At 45.4% G+C, this 21,714-nt stretch overlaps 1 protein-coding gene across 3 annotated transcripts in view; it reads right to left on the reverse strand.

Annotated features, from left to right (window-relative positions):
* ACOT7 (acyl-CoA thioesterase 7) overlaps positions 1-21,330 on the reverse strand; it is a 62,649-nt gene extending 41,319 nt beyond the window's left edge. The window contains exons 1-3 of one of the 3 annotated variants that reach the window (XM_053400435.1): positions 21,088-21,330; positions 7,364-7,481; positions 5,670-5,826 (exon numbers count right to left, since the gene is read on the reverse strand). In XM_053400435.1, coding sequence (XP_053256410.1) covers positions 5,670-5,826; positions 7,364-7,481; positions 21,088-21,170 — 358 coding nt within the window. In that variant the 5' untranslated portion in view covers positions 21,171-21,330. Of the gene's footprint in view, positions 1-5,669; positions 5,827-7,363; positions 7,482-9,487; positions 9,597-21,087 lie in introns of those variants that run through there. The other 2 variants (XM_053400436.1, XM_053400437.1) reach the window with 2 other exon arrangements.
* Between the last annotated feature and the right edge of the window lie 384 nt (positions 21,331-21,714).

Consider the following 21,714-nt stretch of genomic DNA (forward strand, 5'->3'; position numbering starts at 1 on the left):
CCAGTGTAACTACTGGCAAGGGGACCTTTTCTGCCATGGCGCTCAAACTCTGGCAATATCTTTGTCTGATCGGTGCCATTGTTAATTAACTTGCAATGTGAGTATGATTGCATTGCATCAGCTATTGCTGTTGTGAATTATCACTGTACATATCTGACGTACATTCATAATTGAGTTCTCCCAACAATTATTTTCTGCATTTCAGTGTTATTTGACAGCACTACCTACATTCCCAACCCCATGCCCCACTTATGTCATAGCACATATGTTAGCCTCTATGGTGCTACACCTATAAGGCTCTTTGCAATTGGTGCACTGGCTCAGGCAGAGGCAGGGATGGCCACCGGGGATGGGTGGTTTTAGAAGTGGGTTTTACAAACTAATGGAGGAGAAGGAGGCCACTAGCCATTATGGCTATGCTCTGCCTCCATTAACAGAGGCAGTCATGCTTCCAGAATACCAGTTACTGAAAACTGCAGGAGGGAAAGTGTTGTTGTGCTCAGGTCCTGCTTGAGGGTTTCTGGTTGGGGCATCTGGTTGGCCACTGTGAGAAGAGGATGCTGGGCCAGTTGGGCCACTGGCCTAATACAGCAGGCTTGTCTTATGTTCCAAAAGGAGGGGAACTGATCATCTCAGATATTCCAGGCTCCTCCCTGAATGTTCAGCTTTCATTTTTGAATAAGTTCCTTTTACATTTGCAGCAATAAGGGAAAGTGTGCAGGCAGTACGCTTCCAAAAAAAGTGACCATTACCTAAGTTTGACCCTATGGAGCTATATGTTATGGCTGTTCCGTTCCTGCCACACACACACACACTCCCTGATTTCTGACTATGGGCCTAAATTTGCAGGGGGAAAAGTCTGCTCAGATTTTGATCTGGTACAAACAAGTACATTGCTTTCAAAACTGGCCCGACTGCTTGAAAAAAACATCACGCCTCTTTTCATCCGAAGATCAGAGGGACAATGCTCCCAGTACTCTGGAGGAGGCATTTCACTGCAGCATCTCCCCCTCCCTGTTACAAAAGGAAAACAGAATTTGTGCGGAAAGTAGGGCTAATTTGCAATACTTCGGCTCTGTGCACAGCTTTTCACTGTGATGTGACAACCTTCTCTTGGGAATAAGATTTACTGCTTAAACCCAACAACAGCAAAACAACCTGACAGGCTGGATTCCACAGCAGCAACCCTATACCCCCCCCCCAAGGCTCCCACACTCCTCCCCAAACAACACAGAATGGCTATCTGCACATTTTCCTGGTAAAACTCTGATCAAAAGAGTGCCAATTCCCAAGGCTGCTGCTTTCAGAAGCTTCTGTGGCTACAGTCCGCCTGTACCGGAGCTGTTCCCTCCTAATTGCATCTAACAGAAATTAGCATCCAGACATTGGGGATAAGTCAAATGAGCAGCGCTGGCAGCTTAGCTTGGTTGAGCTGGATGGGCCGTGCCTGCTGGGAGCCGGCAAGCCCAGAGGGGGACTGGGGCACTTCAGACACCGCCAGCTATCGCTAAATGGCAACTTGAAATGGTGAAACAAAGGATAAGCAAAAGAATCCTTGGCACGACCTCCCTAACCCTTCAAAATATAGGGGCAGGGAACATACCACCCTCCAGCTTTTGCAGGACTCCATAATCCCTGAGCATTGACCATGCTGGCTGAAGTCCACCAATATCTGGAGAGCTGCTCATTTTCCACCCCCTGGCTGAGCCCCAATTTGACAATCTTTCCTATAAAACAAGAACACTGAACAAAGGTTTTAGTAGCCTGACACAGGGTCACATAAGCACACGTTTGGAATTCAAGTGCCACTTTGACCCGCCTATCCATTATCAAGGTGCAATGCACTGCAATGAGGCATCTCCTGCAAGCATTGCGGCCCCATTCGCATCGTACATTCAAAGCACTTTGATGCCACTTGAAACAGTCATGGCTTTCCCCAAGAATGCTGGGAGCTGCTGTTTCTTAAGCTAAGCTAAGCTGATCCTGGGGAAGATGTTGGTGCAAGCAGCCTCCCAACTCTGTTCCTGCTCTGGGCAGTATCAAAGTCAGCACACTCCCAGGCCTGACGGCTCCCTTGTTCCTCTGGATAGAGGTTTTTTCCACAAACCTCACTGCAAAAAAATCTCCTTGTGCAGTGGAACCGGTGAAAGGGTTGGTTTAAATCTTAATTGCAATTTGGAGGAGATGAAAGGCAGCCAAAGCGTTTCATTCCACGAGTCCAATTTTATTAAAGGCCTCTCCCATCAAAGCTGCCCAATTGGCCACAGTCATGCAGGGCCTCTGAACTGTGATCGTCTGTGGGAAGAGAAGGTTCTCCCTAGTTCTCCTCCGTCCAGCGATATATGCAGATTAATATTTAGAAGCAGCCTCAAGGATTTGGGGAGGTTATAAAAAGGAAGTCACAGGCAGGGACTCGCTTGGTGCCACTCCTCGCAGTGGCCCACAGTTAATCAGTGGTGTCTATCACCGAGTGGGATGAACTTTTGGCTCCCGGTTTGATCTGCATATTCTCTTTCAAGGCACGGTAACCATGGAAACACATTTTCATCTTCCCACACGTCGGCCAAGAGCATGGGGATAGACATCTGGTTTCTCTGCACCTGCTTTGTTTTTACAAAACCCAGCGTTTGCACTGGGTTTCAACATCCCAGTTGGTCAAAACCATATTCTCTTGGCAGGAAGATATTCCAAGAGAAGCTTGAGGCAGGGCCAAATATTGGGAGGAGGGGATGAGAGGAGATGGGAAGAGGGTTGCCAAGAGAGCTATCTTTTGTAATGCCACACATGGGGACTCTCTTGCCAGACTGGGTATCTGGGGAAGGAGCTGAAATGCTGAGGGCCATTTTGGGCATTCCTGTCCCCAACTCTTGAATCCTGGCACACGTTTCTTCAAACATTTGTGCTGCAATGTCGAGTCGAGTCGAGTCTTACTATAAGTAGCCAAAAGTCATGCCATGATGATATAAACATAGAACACCTGTGTGTGAATCACGGGGGGTGGGGGAATCCTCGGTACAATAAAGCAGGAATAAACCCTGAGAAGGGTTTAAAATATGCATTTAATTTAAAACCTCCCTTAACATTTAGGAACTTTTTTTGACATTTTAAAAACTTTTCTTGTTTTATTGAGCTTGTAGTGAAGGGTGGGCGAGAAATCGAATAAATAAATAGACCAAAAGGCCAAGAAAGCCAGAAATTTGCAGATACGCTGCAGACAGTTTCCATCTCGTGAGCAATGAAGTATGCGTTCGACTGCACATCCACTGGTAATGTCACTTCGGCCAGGCCTGGAGGGAAGGAAAGTTTTGGAATGTAGCAGCTGGGAAGCAGCCACTTCCAAAGAAGTTGGATTTGTGAGCCAAGGAGTGAGGCATCAAGCAAGAGGCAGGGTGAGCATTATATCACTTCTTTTTTTTCTCCAAACGGTCAAGGTAGTACACATGGTTCTTACCTCCTCATTTAATCACCGCAACAACCCCGTAGGGAGTTTAGGCTGAGAGGCAGTGATTTGCCCAAGAGCACCTACCAAGTTTCATGGCTAAGTGAGGGAATTTGAACCCTGGTCTCCCAGGTCCTAGCCCAACATTATTATTCACTTTGCATGAGATCGGCTTTGAGATATCATTGGGGGGGGTGGCCCTAGAAATTTTGGCAAGATGACAGAAAGGTCTGCTCCAAATACAAATTAGTAGGATACAACCACAGTATATTGTAATATAGTCTATACCAGTGTTTCCCAACCAGGGGCCCCAGGATATTCCAAGGGGGCCACAGGAGAAAATTGCATAATTGAAGGACCACAACACAAGGCTAGGGGACCACAGAGGGAAGTGAGAAGTGAAAGGAGGAAAGCTTTTGTTTTTAAAAAAATCCTGATTGATTGGCTATCCGCTTGGCCAATCACTAGTGGGTAAGTGGGCGGCCTACCAGGGCCTCGGCTCTGCAAGGTGGGGTGAAATCCACCCCAGCGCCTAGCCAAGCGGGGTTGTCTGGTGCTGCTGACTTGCATCTAGTAAATAAGTGTCAACTCAGAAGAAAGCCACAATGAGCTCAGTAGGCTTTACTCCCAGGTAAAGTATGGGGAGCTAGAATGTTTTATCTAGGCAGCCAGGGCTCCTATGGATGAAAAGATAGTTTTGCAGCAGGTCAGGGAGGACCACTTGCTTTTTAAAATTCTCCCATATATACAGAACTCCCTGTGCACCTTTTGGACTGTATCTGTAGGTTTCCCCCATCTGTGTCAAATAACTGGAGTCAAATAACTGTTGTTTAATTTTTATAATACATGGAAGATGGATCTTCCTCAGGAGGTTCTGGACTCTCCTTCCTTGAAGGTTTCTAAGCAGAGGTTGGATGGCCATCTATCATAGATGCTTTAGCTAAGTTTCCTACACTGCAGAGGGTTGCACTAGAAAGATGGTGAGCTCCCGTTGCTCTGTCCCAGCTCCTGCCAACCTAGCAGTTCGAAAGCACGCCAGTGCAAGTAGATAAATAGGTACTGCTGCAGCACGAAGGTAAATGGTGTTTCCGTGCATTCTGGTTTCCATCACAGTGTTCCATTGCACCAGAAGTGGTTTAGTCAAGCTGGCCACATGACCTGGAAAGCTGAGATAAGCACCGCAACCCCATAGTTGCTTTTGACTGGACTTAACCATCCAGGGGTCCTTTACCTTTAACTAGAAAGATGACCCCTAGGGTCCCTTCCAACTCCATGATTTTTCCAGCTCTATGTTCTTCTGCTTCAACATTTCATTCCTATCATTTTATGTAATTGTATTTTGTATAAATTATAAAAATTATAAACAAAACATGTTCTAATTACAAACAAAACATTAAAATAGCTACCTTTCTACCAGGAGGATGGGAGCGGGGCATGGGCATAGCCAGGATTTTTGTTAGGGGGCAGGCTTTTGATAGGGGAGGGAAGCCTCAGATTTGTGTTGATTTTTACTTATGGGGGGTAGCTGCCCCCCTGCCTTCCTTGGCCAAGCCCATGGGGATGGCACAGGAAGGGGAAAAGTTGGGAAACACTAGTCTATTCAAACAAATGGAAGTTCTTCATCTCGTATACAACTTAATGTATCAAAGTCAGTGCATTCTGTCTCTTGTATCCTGGTGGATTGCTTTATTCTGTGTTGTTATTCAATCATCATAATTGCTTCGCAAATCATAATAAAAAGCTTCAGCCCTGGATAAATCAAAATATTGTGAATCCATCGAGACCAACCTCCTCCTACTGCAAAACAAAATGCATCCATCAATTCCTAAAATAACATGGGCGTCATTTGTCTTCCTTACTTCTCGGGTAATTAGTTAATTTAGCCACCGTAACGTACTCTATCATGCTACTTTTTAACGGATGGGATAGGAGGTTATCTCCACTTTTTCACATCGAAAATTCCTGCTGCAGCTAACAGGTAAAAAATTAATTCTTTATGTTCAAATCCAGTTTTGAGGGTGAAGTATAACTTCCAGCCGTGCATGGTTGAACATGCACTTTGAGAGAAATTTCTTTCATTAAAAAGAATGATAGACACAGCAGTTGCCCTTTCCCCTCAAGAAAAATCTTGGGAAATGAAAGATTTAAGAAAGCGAAGAAGTTAAGCGCCATCACGTGGTTTAACCCTTGTTCAGCAGGTGACCACAAAAGGTGCTGGGGTTCTGCTTACCTGTGAGAATGTTTTCCGACTCCACATGCACCTGGACTTCTACAGAGTGCTTGGATGTGTAGGTGATCTCAGCACTGACGTGAGCCACTTCTCCGATGCACATGGGGGAAAGGAAGTCTGTGCGCTCCACGCGGGCCAGGGCGGCCACGCATCGCTCCTGAGAGGGGCAGGCGAAGCCACTGTTAGTGAGTGAGCAAAACATCACAGGCAGGTGGGGTAAAAGGAAAACAACACACACCACTGGGAGCAAAGGAGGAAAAGAGCCGAAAACAGAAGATGAGTGGAAAAAACATGAGACTGCTCCTGAAGTCTACAGACCCGCTACCCAGTTCTACCCACCTTGCAAGTGGCGAGGGAGTCTGGGTCCATTAGCATCACAGAATGCTTTTAACTGTGTACTTATGCAATAAGCTCTTTGGCAGACTGGAATCCCATCTCCAACTTTGGTGGAGTCCCCCACTCTTTATTCCCCTCTAATTATCTATCACTGCCACCTACTGGCCAGTCATAGGTTACATTTGGGGTTTGTTTTTTAAAAAGGAAGAAATTGATAAAATAGGGTGGCTATCCACGAATTCTGGTCATCCAAGAAGTTTTAAAGGACAGATTTGGAAACAGAGGAGAGGCACCCACCACCCTCGGGCTTTTCTCCAGTCATGGTGGCAGAAGGTCAGTGTCCATTTCAGAACCTGGATTTGTTGTTTCTGGCATTGCATAAATAAATACCAGACCTTTTTATTATGGATTAGGGCCAAGGTTTGGTCAGTTGGTGGGTGGGGGAGGCAGATGTCTTTCCCCCTTAGCTTTATCTCACAACCATACCCCTCCGCCACTAAAGGTGAAGAAGAAGGAGGGGCATAATGGGCGCAGACACTGCTTTTGTTGACCCTGCCCCCCCCCCGCACTTTCACAGGGCTCTGGCAGCAGGTGAGTAAGCAGCACCAGCACGCATGCGCAGCCAGCGTGGATCCAAAAGTTGGGGGGGGGGGACACAGCATCTACAGTGAAAGGTGAAGCCCACATTTCCTCTGGGACGTTCCAAGCCTGCTGCCTCGTTCCTGCATCCCTCCTGTTTGAACAAGGCCAAAAAGTTTGGCAGCCCTGCCCCAGGCTTGCTTAGCTCAGAAATAAATTCGTACAGGCGACATGGGACCTAATCCTGCATAGGAACGCAGGGTCCAGACTTTTTCTTATGCCTGCTTTATTTCGCCTGATGCATTGCAATGGTTGCACAGCACTTCCCCCACCCGCGGCACTCATGATCATCATTCAAGGTGCTGCAGGGCGCCATGACACATCTGTTGAAAACCACTGGGTTAGGTAGTGGACAAATGTCTCTTGTGATCTTTTCTATTCCATTTCTTTTTTGCTGAAGTTGGAATTTGTATTCCCATGTCATGTATCTTTAAATTTACTTATCTTTTTTACTACTCCCTTGTTATTAAGCTGGAAACTGTTATACAACAGTTTGAAAAATAAAACAAAGAAGACAGGAACATTATAAACCTTAACACGCAGAGCAGGCACTTGAATCTACAACGGAGGCGCAGGGAGACAACAAGGCTTTGCTCCTGCAGCTTTGCCCCATCCCACAATTGCCTGCTACTAACACTGAAGGCATCACTGGGAAGAGGCTCCTCCGTATATCATGGCTGCAAGCAGCTTCACTGTTTGAACATGTGTAGAGTACTTACCCCAGACTGAGAGTTGCAGTGCCGAGTGCTGATGATGGCACCTGCCTCCTCAATCATTTTTAATATGGTCCCTCCATGGACGTTCCCAGCAATGTTGGCATCATCAGGGCGCATAATCCTACAGAGAGAAAAGAGGATAAAGAGGCAGATAAAGAGGCAGTCAGCTCTAGCTCAGGCTGAAGAGACAGAACATGTGTCAACAACATGGCACCTTGCAGATGATGTTGGACTGCAGTGTTCAAAATTAGCCAGGGGCCAGGTGCATTTTGCACCTGGCTATCAGTCACTTGCGACCAAGTGAAGAAGCTTGGGCACCAGAATGGCGCCTGACATCTCCACCATCTGGTGTGCATGCCTGGGTATCATTGGATCTTCACTGTTTTCGCACACTAATGCCACATCCTGTACAATACTATCAGTTATATTTTATCTGCACAATCAGAATGAATTTCAGGAACCAAAATGTTTTGTCTGTGCGGCCTGAACAGGAGCAGTGAAGAACATTATAATTAATTGTTGCAGCTTGTCTTCACTTACCCCACCCCACTGCCTTGCTCACAGTTGTGAATAATCTAATGTTATTAATGATCTGTGTCACCATTAAGAAAAAGAGGTAGGAATAGGCTGTTATTCCAATGGAGGACAAAACAGAGCCAACCTCCACAGGTAACCCAAGTGCGTAGACAGGTTCACAGGTGCAAAGACCAGCAGAGGGCACGTGCTACAGGGATCAGCAAGCTGCATGAGACATTGCCAGTACTTACTACTCCAGTTTTGAACACAATCTTCCTCTCATTTCTAACCTGGACCACCCTCAAGAGTGACACCCTATAATCCTATAATTTCTAATTGCGGATTAACTTCCTGCCAGATTTAGGAGGGGGAAAGGATTAGGTCAGGGAAGAACTGGACCAAGCAGCAGCTGCTCCCCAATTTGGGTCACCGGTTGAGCCATGGAAAGAGAGAAGGCATAGGTATGTTTCCCCAGAGGTGCTCTGGTAGTCCTTGAACTACTGAAATTCTCAAAGAGTAACAGGAAGAAGTAATAGAAAACTCAATGGTTGAAGCTGCATCTTGAAACATGAGATAAGGACAGGTTCTGAGCCAGGAACAAAAGACACAGCAGCGACTGTAGGGAACTGTAGGGCAGAATCCATCTCTTACAGGCCAGTCTATCATGATGGCCCTTGGGTCTCTCCTCAGGTCAGAACCTCTCTCATGTCTGATGTTGGACTGAATTCTGGAGCAAGGCATTTTGGGGCAGGACACTTTTAACAACAACTGTCTGCTTTCAAGGATATCAGTCTAATATTCTCAATGGCCAAGGTTGGGAGCTGCTGCAAACTGTAAAATTTAATCTCATGATTGAAATGTAAACCATTTTTGCCACAAAACCTTGATGTGAAGTCAGTTACCAAGCCATAGTTCGGAAGAAAATTAATTGCTCATGCTAAATATAATTCATCTGATTCAGACATCATGGTAAAGAACGGTCAGGCCAAACTGGAAATGTATAAGCAAATCAGCCACACGGTCTGGAAGATCACTGAAGTGATGTTCAAAATGAGTCAAGATGAAGCATACCATTTTCTTCCCAGGAAGAAGTCTCTGAACCAGGAAAAAAATCCAGGCAACAGGTTGCCAAGGAGCTTGAAAAGGTGTCAACAACTCCTAGGAATATGAAATATTTTCCCACCTCTGTTGTCCGGCCAGTCACCTTCTATTCTGTAGCTCTTCCTCCTCCCTCAGCCCTAACCATGGGAGAGGAAAACCCTTGCAAAAGTCTTTGCTCCCAAAGCCATTCCCCCTTCTTATTCCACCTGCTGTAATTGCAGCCTAATTGTAATTAGAGCCCCCAATTCACCCTTCCCAACTACCTGTCTTCTTGTACATACAGGCTTTAAGTCAAATCCTTTTCAATCATGGCATAATCCTTGATTCACATTCCTCCTTTTGAAGTCCCAGCCACTCTTGCAAGCCAACTAACTGCTCTGCTTTCTCCTAGATCTACTGTCTGGCACTGTGCCTGACTGGGACCCAGAGAAGCAACTGATCACAAAGGAGGGTCAATCCACAGATTTCAACCACACAGCACCTACAAAAAAAGTATGAAGGTTGTCATACCAGATAAGTCGACCTTGCATCCCGAGGAGGAGACAGAGAGAGTCCTCATCTCTGTTAGAAAGCACTCTGAACTGGTATTTTCATGGCATTATCTGCACTAGGCTTGGCGCGCACACACACGCGCACACACACGCCTCCCTCTCAGAGGATTTCCTGCCTTGGTCCCCAACATAGTTGCAGAATGAGTCACCATAGACACCCTGTGGTCTCATACAAAAGGAGAAGGGAGAAACCCAGCTACATGACTGACAGTGTTCACGTACAGCAGCCTTAACTCAACTTGGTATCCCCCTCCAGATGTTTTGGAGTACAACTCCCATCAGCCCCACCCAAAAAGTGTTTGTAGCCTAAAACATCTGGAGGGCACCAGCTTGGGAAAGGCTGCTGTAGAGGTGGTTTTTCTAAAACACTGCAACAGTGCTGAGAGATGAACCCATGGAAAAATGCTGCAGGAAGATAAGCAGACCTTTGCCTTCATCAAGCTAGCAGAAGTTCTACTTTGGTCCTCTGCAGGGACAAATTGTTCACATACTTTTAGCGTGAGGACAAAGAGAAATTCCCACCCACAAGTAAGTAAAAGCTTGAACTCCCCTCACCTTAAATTCTTAAGGCTCTACATTCTTCAGGTTGCTTGGCGAGGAAGGGGAGGCTAAAAATATTCTTAAAAATAAAAACCATTGCTGCACCAGCTCTACAATTCTGAGATTCTATGATTAGGAAAAGGTACAGCAGAAAGAAGAAAAGGAGGAGATGTTTGTGGGGGGCTGATTGCTCTGCCACCGGGAAGACTGAGAAATGAAGGACAGAGAGTTTTCCTCCCTTCATGATCCAAACTGGCACGCCATCAGCCATCAATTGAAAAAGGAGTGGGAGCAAGGGAGGAGGCCTGAAGGAGGGCCACCAAGAAGTGGTGCAGTTCTTCCCTTTTGATTGGAGAACTTGCTCTCTAGGGCAAAGGTGCCCATGCCATAAAAATGCCTCTTGCAATTGGGAAACTGGCTTGAAGGGTTAAGGGTTCAACAGACTGGACAATTCATTAAAAAAACACATCTTTTGAGCTCCTCCTTATACAGGCCATCCAGAGGGGAATGGCATCACACTCTACTTTTACTATTACAATTTTCACCCTATGTAAAGTTGGTATGGGAGCCAGATCTTAAGGAACAATTTGAGGTATCTCAATGGATGAAGATCTGGTCTATCCACCCTTTTAGACTGTCTCTGCCAGCATTGGGGGTGGGGGTGGGGAGTCTTCCATCAGTAGTATTTTACCCTAGAATGTTTGCCTCACATGTATGTATTTTTCCTATTTTTGATAAAGGTAATGCAGATCCTATATGTAAACAGTAAACTGTATATCTTCTGGTAGCAGCTTGATTAGTCATCACTCAGGGCCGGGAAGACGCTTCATGCTGCACCCTAGATAGCTGGTTCAAGAAAGTTATGTTCATTGCTATTTCAGAGATATTGAGATGTAATCTTCCTGTGGCTAGGAAGACACTGATTCTTCTGATTGCACCTCTGCTTGTGGGTTATTTTTAATCAATATTTGTTTATTTTATTAAATTTATATATGACAATGCAGTCAGACAGGCAAATCCCTTCAGAATACAATTTTGTTTGACCAGATCTATAAACAGGCAAGACATTTTTTTCTCATCATTGTACAGTATAAGTTGTGTTTTATACCCCATTTATAATTTTATTTGTGTCCATTTCATTCACTCCTGATTTTTTTCTTTTGACTTATTATCAAGAGCTCCTTGCACTGAACTTACATTATTTTGTTATTATTGTTTCTCTCTCTGTGTGTAACGTTGTTCAATATTTTTTAATTAAAAAATGTATCCTGCCAAACCGTATCCAACTAAGCTTTACATGGAGTAGGTCCACAGAAATCAATAGATCTAAGTTAGTCATATCCATTAATTTCAATAGGTCTACTTTTTCAAAAGTTGTAAAACAATGAAGTCGACTTAGCTTAAGTACTGATTAAATTTTGTCTTTCCTGTTCTAATAATTGTAATGATTCAAATATAGCTGTGTTATTATTCAAAAACATTTGAACAATCAACTGACAGAATCTTTTTTTGGACATCCTTCCCACAAATAATCCTGGGAACTATAGTTTACCCATCACAGAGCCACGGTTCCCAAAAACCTTTTTAAAAACTACAGTTCCCTTTTCTTTGTGGCAGCTTGAGGCTAGAGTACTCCCCCAGTCTCAGACTTTAAGGGAAGGGGAATCTCTACCTATGACTTACATATGGGACTCCCCCATGGTGGGGTGGGCTCTTCCATTTTACATATGTAAATCTGACACTACAAGATCTATAACCCACAAAGCTGAGGGCAGGCAGTGCCATTCACTTCCTTGGTCTCCCAGGCTAGATACCCAATTCCAAAAAAGATGTGAATATTTCCCTAAAGGCCACCTGATGAATGTGCATCTAAGATGCAAGTTCTAACTGGCTAGCCCAAGGCCAACCCACTACCCAAGACAGCACCCAGCCTTACTCCCATACCAGGGCAGCTTAAATTGCAGGATACTCACACCTGATCACTTACCTCCCGAGATTCGCATTCAGCTGGAAGAGCTTTGCTCCCACCTCCCGCCACATCTTCAGCATGGCTGCTCTAAAACTTGTGACCGCTCAGGTACAGAAAGTGGTGCCCAGGTGATGTCTCTGCTCCCTTCACACACATAACTATATTGCTCTTTATATAGTGTCTGGAAATCTCCTACACAAACATCGTCAGTGCCACAAGCCATGAATTTAGAGAACAAACTGATCTTGCGCTATTGACAGAAGAACATACACATACAAAAAGAATTCCTCTGAATCCAGACAACAACAGACTCTAAAAACAACCATCAAAGAGGCTTGACCACCCCCTAGGAAACAGGAGATGGTTGACAATTCATATGGCTGGTCTCCCTGGTTCAGGGAACTGCTTTAACATCTAACCAGAAGCTCTGGAGAAATAAATGTTCAACAGCAAACTGTTTAGCAAGTGGAAGTATCATGTACCTCCCTTTAATTGGAAGCCAACTACCAATTAAAATACTATTATCAGATGACTTAGCCTATTGCTTCAGTTGCTAAAGCAGGTTTTCAGGTAACTTACAATACAATGACAAAAATGGGAGGCAGAATCTCCTCACCTCAAAAAGGATGCTGCAGAGCTGGGAAAGGTTTGAAAATGGGCAACCAGAATGATCACAAAGATGGATCAAAGCTCACAGCACTTGGAGCTTTCCAGTTTGGATAAAAACCAAGAAAGAGGAAAAGGGAATAGAGAAATGTTTGTCTCCCTCTTTCACAATACTAGAACTCAGGGCCATCCAACGAAGCTGACTGCTGGAAGTTTCAGGAGAGACAAAAGAAAGTGCATCTTCACACAGCACACAATGGAATTCACTTCATGGAGGATAAGGCTATCAATGGCTACTAGCCACTATGGCTAAGTTCCAGTGTCAGAAATCAGCCATGTGTGTCCCCCCCCCCCCCCGACTAACACGGGTCAATTGTGAGAACATGGAGATCTCTGGATGCCAGGTTGGCGACTGGGAAAAGCAAAATGTCACTTACAGAAACATCTGAAAGATTTTCCTGGAAGCTTGAATTAGTTTTATTCTGGATTGTTTTATTTGATGTTTTAATGTGCTGTAAAGCAGTATAGAAATTATCATCATCATCATTATTCTATCATCATCATCATCATCATCATCATCATCATCATCCCAGTAGAGATGTATGGAAGTGAGAGCTGGGCATAAAGAAGGCTGATAGCCGAAGTGATGCTTTTGAATTATGGTGCTAGAGGAGACTCTTGAGAGTCCCATGGAATGCAAGAAGATCAAACCTCTCCATTCTGAAGGAAATCAGCCCTGAGTGCTCACTGGAAGGACAGATCCTGAAGCTGAGGCTCCAGTACTTTGGCCACCTCATGAAAAGAGAAGACTCCCTGGAAAAGACCCCGATGTTGGGAAAGATGGAGGGTGCAAGGAGAAGGGGACGACAGAGGATGAGATGGTTGGACAGTGTTCTCGAAGCTACCAGCATGAGTTTGACCAAACTGCGGGAGGAAGTGGAAGACAGGAGTGCCTGGCGTGCTCTGGTCCATGGGGTCATGAAGAGTCGGACATGACTAAATGACTAAACAACAACAACTGGGGGGAATGGTGCCTAGACATTCCATTGTGGTGACTGTAACCTAGGTCTAATGTGCCATTTGGTGATTAGATTATATATCTGAGTTTCTAACACTGCTATGTTCTTTCTCCACTGTCAGAAGCAATATGCCTCTGAACACTAGCCGCTGGGAATCTCATGTGGGAAGAGAGCTTCTCAATGGGCCATCTGTTTGGACTCTGTGAGAACAGGATGCTGGGCTAGATGGGTCTTTTGCCTGATTCCGCTATAGGGCTTTTGCATTCTAAAATGGTGACATAAAGTTCAACTCCTTCTGTGAGCCAAAGAAGACATACTAAAACGTAGGCTGAAGAGAAAAGCGGAATGCTGCTAGATAGCAGGTAACGAGCACAGAGCTTCAAATACCCACATGCATGAGTCATCACCTAGGACACGGGTTTCACCTCATTGCTGTGTTCACCATCAGCATTAGGTCATGAAATATGGGAGGTGCAGGAGGGAGGTGTCTGAGAAGGAGATATTCAAGTTAAGCAAGCTCGTGAAACTGTTAAATGAAAGTCCAGGGAGGGAAAGCCACAAAAGAAGTACTGTAAACATTCTCTCTCAGGCCACAATCCTAGGCACACTGATAAAGGAGCAAGTGGCACTGAACTAAATGGACGGCTTAATTTCCAGATTAATGTGTGCAGGATCGGACTGCCAGGAGCCACCTTGGCCTGCAATATAGAAATCTTTCCATTTCCCCCCATCCCAATAAGAGAGCCTCCCCCAAAGCCACTCTGTCCGGGAGGTTCCAGAGAAGGAAGGGTTTTGCCAATCCACCCATCCCCAAACCTGAAAGGATCCAGAATCTGAGATGAGGAAGAAATCCTGCTTTTAAAATGCTATTTTAAAGGATTTCAAGCCACCATTGGGAAATGGGGGGGAAAGCGAGAAGTGGAAGAGAAGAATCCATGAAACTACATAAACAGCTGTCAATATAATACAAGCATTGTGCTTTCCAAAACCCTGACACCCAACCATATAGAAATCTGCTCCTAGCATTCAGCAAGACAGTAAAGATGCAAAAGCAGAGGAAGACTGAGAGCTCATTCACTTGAATGAGTTCCACCACAACCAGTAATTTTTCTGTTTGAAAAGGCCATATCCAAAATAAAAATATGAAACAAACAAGAAAACAGCATAGCTTGACAATTAACTAATCCTCACTTGCCTAGAAGTAGAAACATTTTATGGAAAAGTGGCTCAGAAAACCAATCCAAGGACCCTGTGGCAAACAAATAAATGGGAAGTGGTTGTAGCAGTTTAGTGGCAGAGCATCTGCTTTACACGAAACCCTAGAGAGCCACTGCCAGTCAATGTAGGTAAGACTGAACTAAGCAGGCCAAAGGTTTGACGATTACTTCTTGCGTGCAATTAACTTGCAAAATTGCAGACTTGCGCAGCTGAAATTCCACAATTTAACTGCACACAAGGTAGAGAACTTAAAACCTCCTGTGTTGTTGTTGTTTAGTCGTGTCCGACTCTTCGTGACCCCATGGACCAGAGCACGCCAGGAACTTCTGTCTTCCACTGCCTCCCGCAGTTTGGTCAAACTCATGCTGGTAGCTTAAACCTCCTGTAGAGCAGGGCTTTCCTGGTGCGGAAAGAGCTGATAAGCTCTCAGACTCGCTTACAGAGCTCACAAAATCTTGTAGGAACTTGAACAGTCCCATGAGATCTCGTGAGAGCATCCCAGAGCCTGGTAAGCAAGTCATTCTTGCTTGGTAGGTAAGGATGGCTGTGCAGGGGCATTTCTTATATATACGTACCATTGCCAAAACATAACCCCCACGCAAGACATGGTCATGCTGCATAAGGCAGCTTCCTTTAAAAAAACAGCAGCCTGCCTCCAGCTCTTGAACATTTCCCAAAAATGTCCTGTAGAGGGCAGAGCCTGCTCACCTTCTGCCAGACAACACTACTATAGGCACTTGGTCAAGGGTGACCTTCTCTGCAGACTCCAGAACAAATTACAACAGCTTGCAGGATTAGAAGAGGCAACCTGTTTTTTTGTTTTCGTTTTGGCTACTTATTCCACACCTGAACCTTTATGAAGGCAGTTTCCCCACATACATATTCGGAGCAACCAACTTGGTCAGACCCTGCATTACAAAAAAGAAATCCAAGCCAACAATTTTTTGTCCTACTGAAGGATGCCAAGCAACACTATTTCTGCACTCACCCAATCTCTGTTTTTGAACAGTCAAAAAAAGAATTAGATCAACTCACCAGTGGCTTACATGGTTCTCCCCGTCCTAATTTAATACCCACAGCAACCCTATGAGGTAGGTTAGGCTGAGAGGCAGTGACTGGCCAAGGTCAGCCAGTGAGCTTCATGGGCAAGTGGGGATTTCAACCCTGGTCTCCCAGGTCCTAGTCCAACATACTAACCACTACACCACACTGGCTCTTTATCAGAATAAATATATTGTCCCCGCCCTAGGCATTTAATCCGTGTCAGCTTTAAGATATTTTCACTCTGCGTCCTGTGTTAAGCTGAATCTAAACTTCTATTGTTAGCAAACGTTAAATTGCATTACTGTACGTATTGTTGGAGGAGACTATTGAGAGTCCCATGAACTGCAAGAAGATCAAACCTATCCATTCTGAAGGAAATCAGCCCTGAGTGCTCACTGGAAGGACAGATCCTGAAGCTGAGGCTCCAATACTTTGGCCACCTCATGAGAAGAGAAGACTCCCTGGAAAAGACCTGATGTTGGGAAAGATTGCGAGCACAAGAAGAAGGGGACTACAGAAGACGAGATGGTTGGACAGTGTTCTCAAAGCTACCAACATGAGCGGGAGGCAGTGGAAGACAGGAGTGCCTGGCGTGCTCTGGTCCATGGGGTCACGAAGAGTCAGACACAACTAAACGACTAAACAACAACAATTGTTGGGAAGCGCCCTGAGCAACAAACATTTAGGCCAATCCAGTGAAGAGATAAGACAAAAAGTCAAAACACCACAGACACCTGGATTTTTTAAACGCACAATCATTTGCATTTTACTGATGGATAACTGAGTGTCCACACATTACATAGGAGCAAATGTGGATTTTCTATATACCGGTAGTCATCAAGGATCTGCAGCTAATCTCGGCTCTCTCTGATATGCATACCTGTTCTATGTCTTCGTTGCATTCACACTTTCTCATTTTTTCAGAAGACATATATAGATTAAAACTGAAGGCGCCTGCTGAATCTCTATAGGCAGAGTGTGCCACAAGACTGGGCCAATGACACCAACATTACTTGTTTTTGTCAAATGAGCCTTGCCAACTCAGGGAACAACCAAGAATGATCCTGCAAATGATATAAGGGTTTAGGCACTCCCTGAGGTACCCTGGACCTAGGATGTTCAGGGCTTTGTCAATTAATACAAGAACCTTGAATCTGGTTCTGTAGTAGATGGGCAGGCAGGCCTGATGCTTCAACAATGGTGTCCCATGTTCTCAGCCAGATGCCCCCATCAGCAATCTGGCCACCACATTCTCTACCAGTTGGAGCTTCTGAACTAGGACCAAGGGCAGCCCCACAGAGAATGCATTGCAGTATTTCAGCCTCAAGGTAACCAACACATGTACTGCAGTGGTCAGGCTATGAATTGGGCTGGTGGCTTTGACAAGCCTATGCAACTGCGTTGCCCTTGAGAAAGTCAGGATTTAAAGCCAGATTGTTCAAACCCAGCTGTCCACTCTGTTTCTGTTTATTGGAATACCACAGTGTCAAAGCAGATTTTACCATCAAACCAACAGCTGAATTTAACTGCAAATATAGTGATTTGCAAAGGGATGCCAGAGGTAAAGAGGACTGGGCTTGGTCAGGAAATGGTACGTTTAAAACAAAAAAGCCATAGTAAAAATAAAGAAATAATAAAAAAGAAGCTTCCAGAGGATATAAATTAAAACGCCAACAGCCCAAGGGAGATGTTTATGAATGCAATTCCCAATGCACTTATTTTAAACTTAGTCTGCAAATGCAAAAAGCTGAATGAAAACCCAGCAAGTCAGCACAACTGAGAAGAGCAGATATACAGAGAGCAGCAAACTTCTCTCCTAGATCTCTTAAGTGCCTTTGGTGTAAACCCCACCCCAGAGAGTAAGGAGATTAGAAAACCTCACAGGTGGCAGCAGCCTGGTTAGCGTAATTATTCTCCTATGCCTACTGCTAATATGACACCAAGGGAAGGCGAAAACTGGAGCCCTTTAAGTGATTTCCCGGTGTAGGTTTCATTGATCAGAGCACAAATATTGCATTGAGAGGATACACAAAGACAATAGTTTGAATCCAGTAGGAGAAATGTAACTTTGCAGCCGCCACATCTTGCTAATGGCACAGCAGCTCAATAAAAGCTGACCATCACGCTGAAAATTCAGCAGGCCTGACTTTCTCCATTTTCAGGAGAGCTCAGGATGGTAGTAGAGAGATACTAAACTACAGTACATCACAAACCTGCACAGCATCAATTTGTAGATTAACACGTAGGAACATGTGTGTTTCTTTAACCCAACCCTGAAGAAATAGGTTAGTCCCCACCCAGAGCAAACACAATTTATGCCTCCAGGTCATAAAATACTGAGTAAAATATTTACCATCTAAGTGACAATAAGCGCTGTTCAAGAAGCAATACCCAGGCTACATTCACACCATGCACTATGATACCACTTTAATAAGTCATAGCTTCCCCCAAAGAGTTCTGAGACCTATATTTTTTTAAGATGTTGAGAGTTGTTAGGAGGACCCTATTCCCCTCCGAGAGATATAGTTCCATGAGTTCCCTGAGAAGAGGAAGTGATTGTGAAACCACACTAAGAACCATAGGTCTTTGAGGAGAATGGGGCTCCTAACAACTTTCATCACCCTTAACGAACTACAGCTCCCAGAACTTTTTTTTCGGGGGGGGGGGACCATGACTATTTAAAGTGGCATCATAGTGCTTTAAATGTATGGTGTGAATGTGGCCAGTATGAAGTGAGGCTCACGGGGATGGGGGGGGGAGACAAATAAAATAATAATTAAATTACCTGTTTAATTAGATTGTCTATAATAACCCTCTCCACTCACTGAAAGATTCTCCAGCAAAGGTACCGAACCAAAGCTAACACAAATAAAACGGGGAATACAGAAACAGCATTAAAACCCACAACCATTAAAAGCAAATAAGAAGAGCAAAATCTTTCCCAGTAAGCTGAAAACCATCAGCAAAGGCCCTGGCAACCGAATAAGGAGAGGGAGTTGTAGAGAGGAACGTCCATAAATCCCCCCCTCCTTTTGGCCTCTACTACACCTGATGGTGAGCCAGTAATTGGGCAGGTGGTCCACCAAGCCTCCACTTCCCAGAGCCTCTTTAATTTAAAGATTTTTAGGGTAAAACCAACACTTTTGAATTGACCCATAAACGGTTTGAACATCCACTGTGCAATTCTCGAACGAGATGTGAGCCTCAGTACCAGCACTAGGCAACAGCCTTACTGTTGCATTATGAACCAACTGAAGTTTCCAGATAGCCTTCAGAGGTAGTGTATTACGGTAATGTGATCTGCAGGTTATCAAGATGTGGATGACTGTGGACAAATTCCTCCCCTGCAGTTGACACACCAGGTGAAATAAACAAGAAGGGGCTGCAAGCCATACAAAGTACCTGAGCATCCACCACTGAGGGCTGGATCTAACAGCAGCTCCTAAACATCTGATCTGTTAGTGGGTGAACAATCCCAGAAATAAATTGGGCAACAGATCTTTCCCCTAGACCTCACAAACAAGACCTTGGTCTTAGCTTAACTCCCATCCAGCACATTTGGAGAACAAAAGCTGCATTACATCAAGCCAGACTCCTTGCACTGAGACATGGGCTCTTTAGAGTTTACTAAAAGCCTGCTAAATCAGGCCAGTGGTCCATCTACTCCAGCATCCTTTCCTCACAGTGGCCAACCAGATGCAGGTAGGAAACCCGCAAGCAGGATCCAAGCACAAGGGCATTCTCTCCTCCTGTGGTTTCCAGCAACTGGTTATGCTGAGAGGCAATGACTGGCCCAAGGTTACTCAGTGAGCTTCATCATGGCTCAGTGGGGATCTGAAGCCTGGTCTCCCAGGTCCTAGTAGTCCAATACTCTAACTACTACACCACACTGTCTCTCTGTTCTTCTCCTGCCAATCCCCATCAGGCTCAGGTGTTTACATAATTTACACAATAATAACTTTTTTGAACTGATTTATAATGTTGGCACTTTAGAGTGAATTCTGAAATGTGGCATATACTAGCATCTTGGAAGTCCCACGCAAAGCGTTAGCATTCATTGTATACTAATGCTAAATGCCCATAGTGGGAAAATATTTTTCTATTTCTGGATGTTCACAAAAGTAATCTGGGATTGTCAGCATTCATAGTGACAACTGACTTTACCATGCCAACAACTTAACCCCTATATCCCGCCACCAGTCTTCTGCCCCATTTAATTCAATTTGATCTCCATGAATCCTTTCCTCTTCCAACACTGATAGATAGCAAGAGAGGGTGGATGAATAAGGACGTACCCACTGAACAGCCACACCTTGAAGACAAGACAACCTTTGAGCATACAAGTGCCACTTGTTGCAGCCAACAAAGTTCCACTTAGCATAGATCCATTGAAATTAATGACTCTAAGTCATGTCCATTAACCTCAATGAGTCTGCTCCAAGTAGGATTAGCATAGGACACAACCCCGAACCTGCTCTTGGCCTTAAGCAACTCCTGGGTTGGTTGTTCCTGTTGATTTTGGTCCTGCTGATTTCTTCTCTTTCAAGCAGAGGTGATGCTCTATTTCAGCTGCTTTGGTATTTTAGGGTATTACATCATTTTAACGGGGCAAATCCAAAATAAGCCCAATTTGGGGTGCACTCACTGAAATTAATGGGGACAGGGCCAACTGAGGCCCATAAACACCCATGGTTCTACTCTGAGTAACACTTAGCTGGATACAATCCAATATAGCATATCACTAAGCCGTATTTGTGGTGTCAATTGGCTAAAAAGGGTGGGGGGTGTGAAGTTTAGAAACAGATGTACTGAGCACCCCCTGATGAGGGAAGCGGCCGTCTGCACGTGCCCAGAGGCCCTCTCCCTCCCCCAATTTAGGCTCATAAACTTCCATGGGTCTACTCTGAGTAAGGCTTAGACGGGTACAGTCCAATATCGCATCTCACTAGAAGGAATCTGTGGTGTGTCATCTGGAAGAAATGGTGGGGATCTAATGGTGGTATTGAGCCCTCCTTTCCCCAGGCCCTCTGCACATGCCCAGAGGCGCCCTCTCCCCCCACCCGCCCTTTTATTTTCTCTACACCTTCCACGGCAAAGCCCCCCCCCCGGGGGGAGGCGGCGATTTCCTGACAGGACGAGCCCAGTGGCTCTTGGCGGCGGTACCTGCTGATCTGGATGGCGGCCGGGCCGGAGATTGGCGAGGCGGCGGCGGCTTCCCAGCTGGCGGGGCCCCTGGCGAGCTGCATGAGGGAAGCAAGGATGGCGGGAGAGACAACGGGAACCGCAGCAAGAAAAACCGGCCGGCCGACTCAATGACTGACAGGCGGACCGAGGGAAGGCAACGGAGGGGCGGTGCCTCCCGAAGTAGGACACGCCTTCCCACGCCGCCATTGGCTCTCCGCTCCGGGCACCTCTTCCCTGCCCGCCGCCCTCCCGCCCCCAACTCCCTCCTCATTGGCCAGGCTCTCGCCTCATTTCAAACCGCCGAGCGACCACCTCCCTTGCCCACGTGACGGCAACAAAAGAGCGAAAGGAGGGGGAGGTAGGAGAGGTCGCGGTCTCTAGGGAAGTCGACGGTCGCTTCTTCCGGCTCCGAACGGAACACGCGAGGAGAAGCGTTGCCAAGCGACGGAGGCGCCATAGAGGTGCGCAGGGGTAGAGTGCCCCCCTAAAAGAAACTCTGGCGTGATTAGGCGGCTAATGCCCTGTGCATAATATAAGATGTGATATCATCACCATTACAATTACTTTGTGTTTTTATTATTTATTGTATTTTCAAGTGCTATATGA

This window comes from Podarcis raffonei, chromosome 8, assembly GCF_027172205.1.
Source record: "Podarcis raffonei isolate rPodRaf1 chromosome 8, rPodRaf1.pri, whole genome shotgun sequence".
Classification (NCBI taxonomy): Eukaryota; Metazoa; Chordata; class Lepidosauria; order Squamata; family Lacertidae; genus Podarcis; species Podarcis raffonei.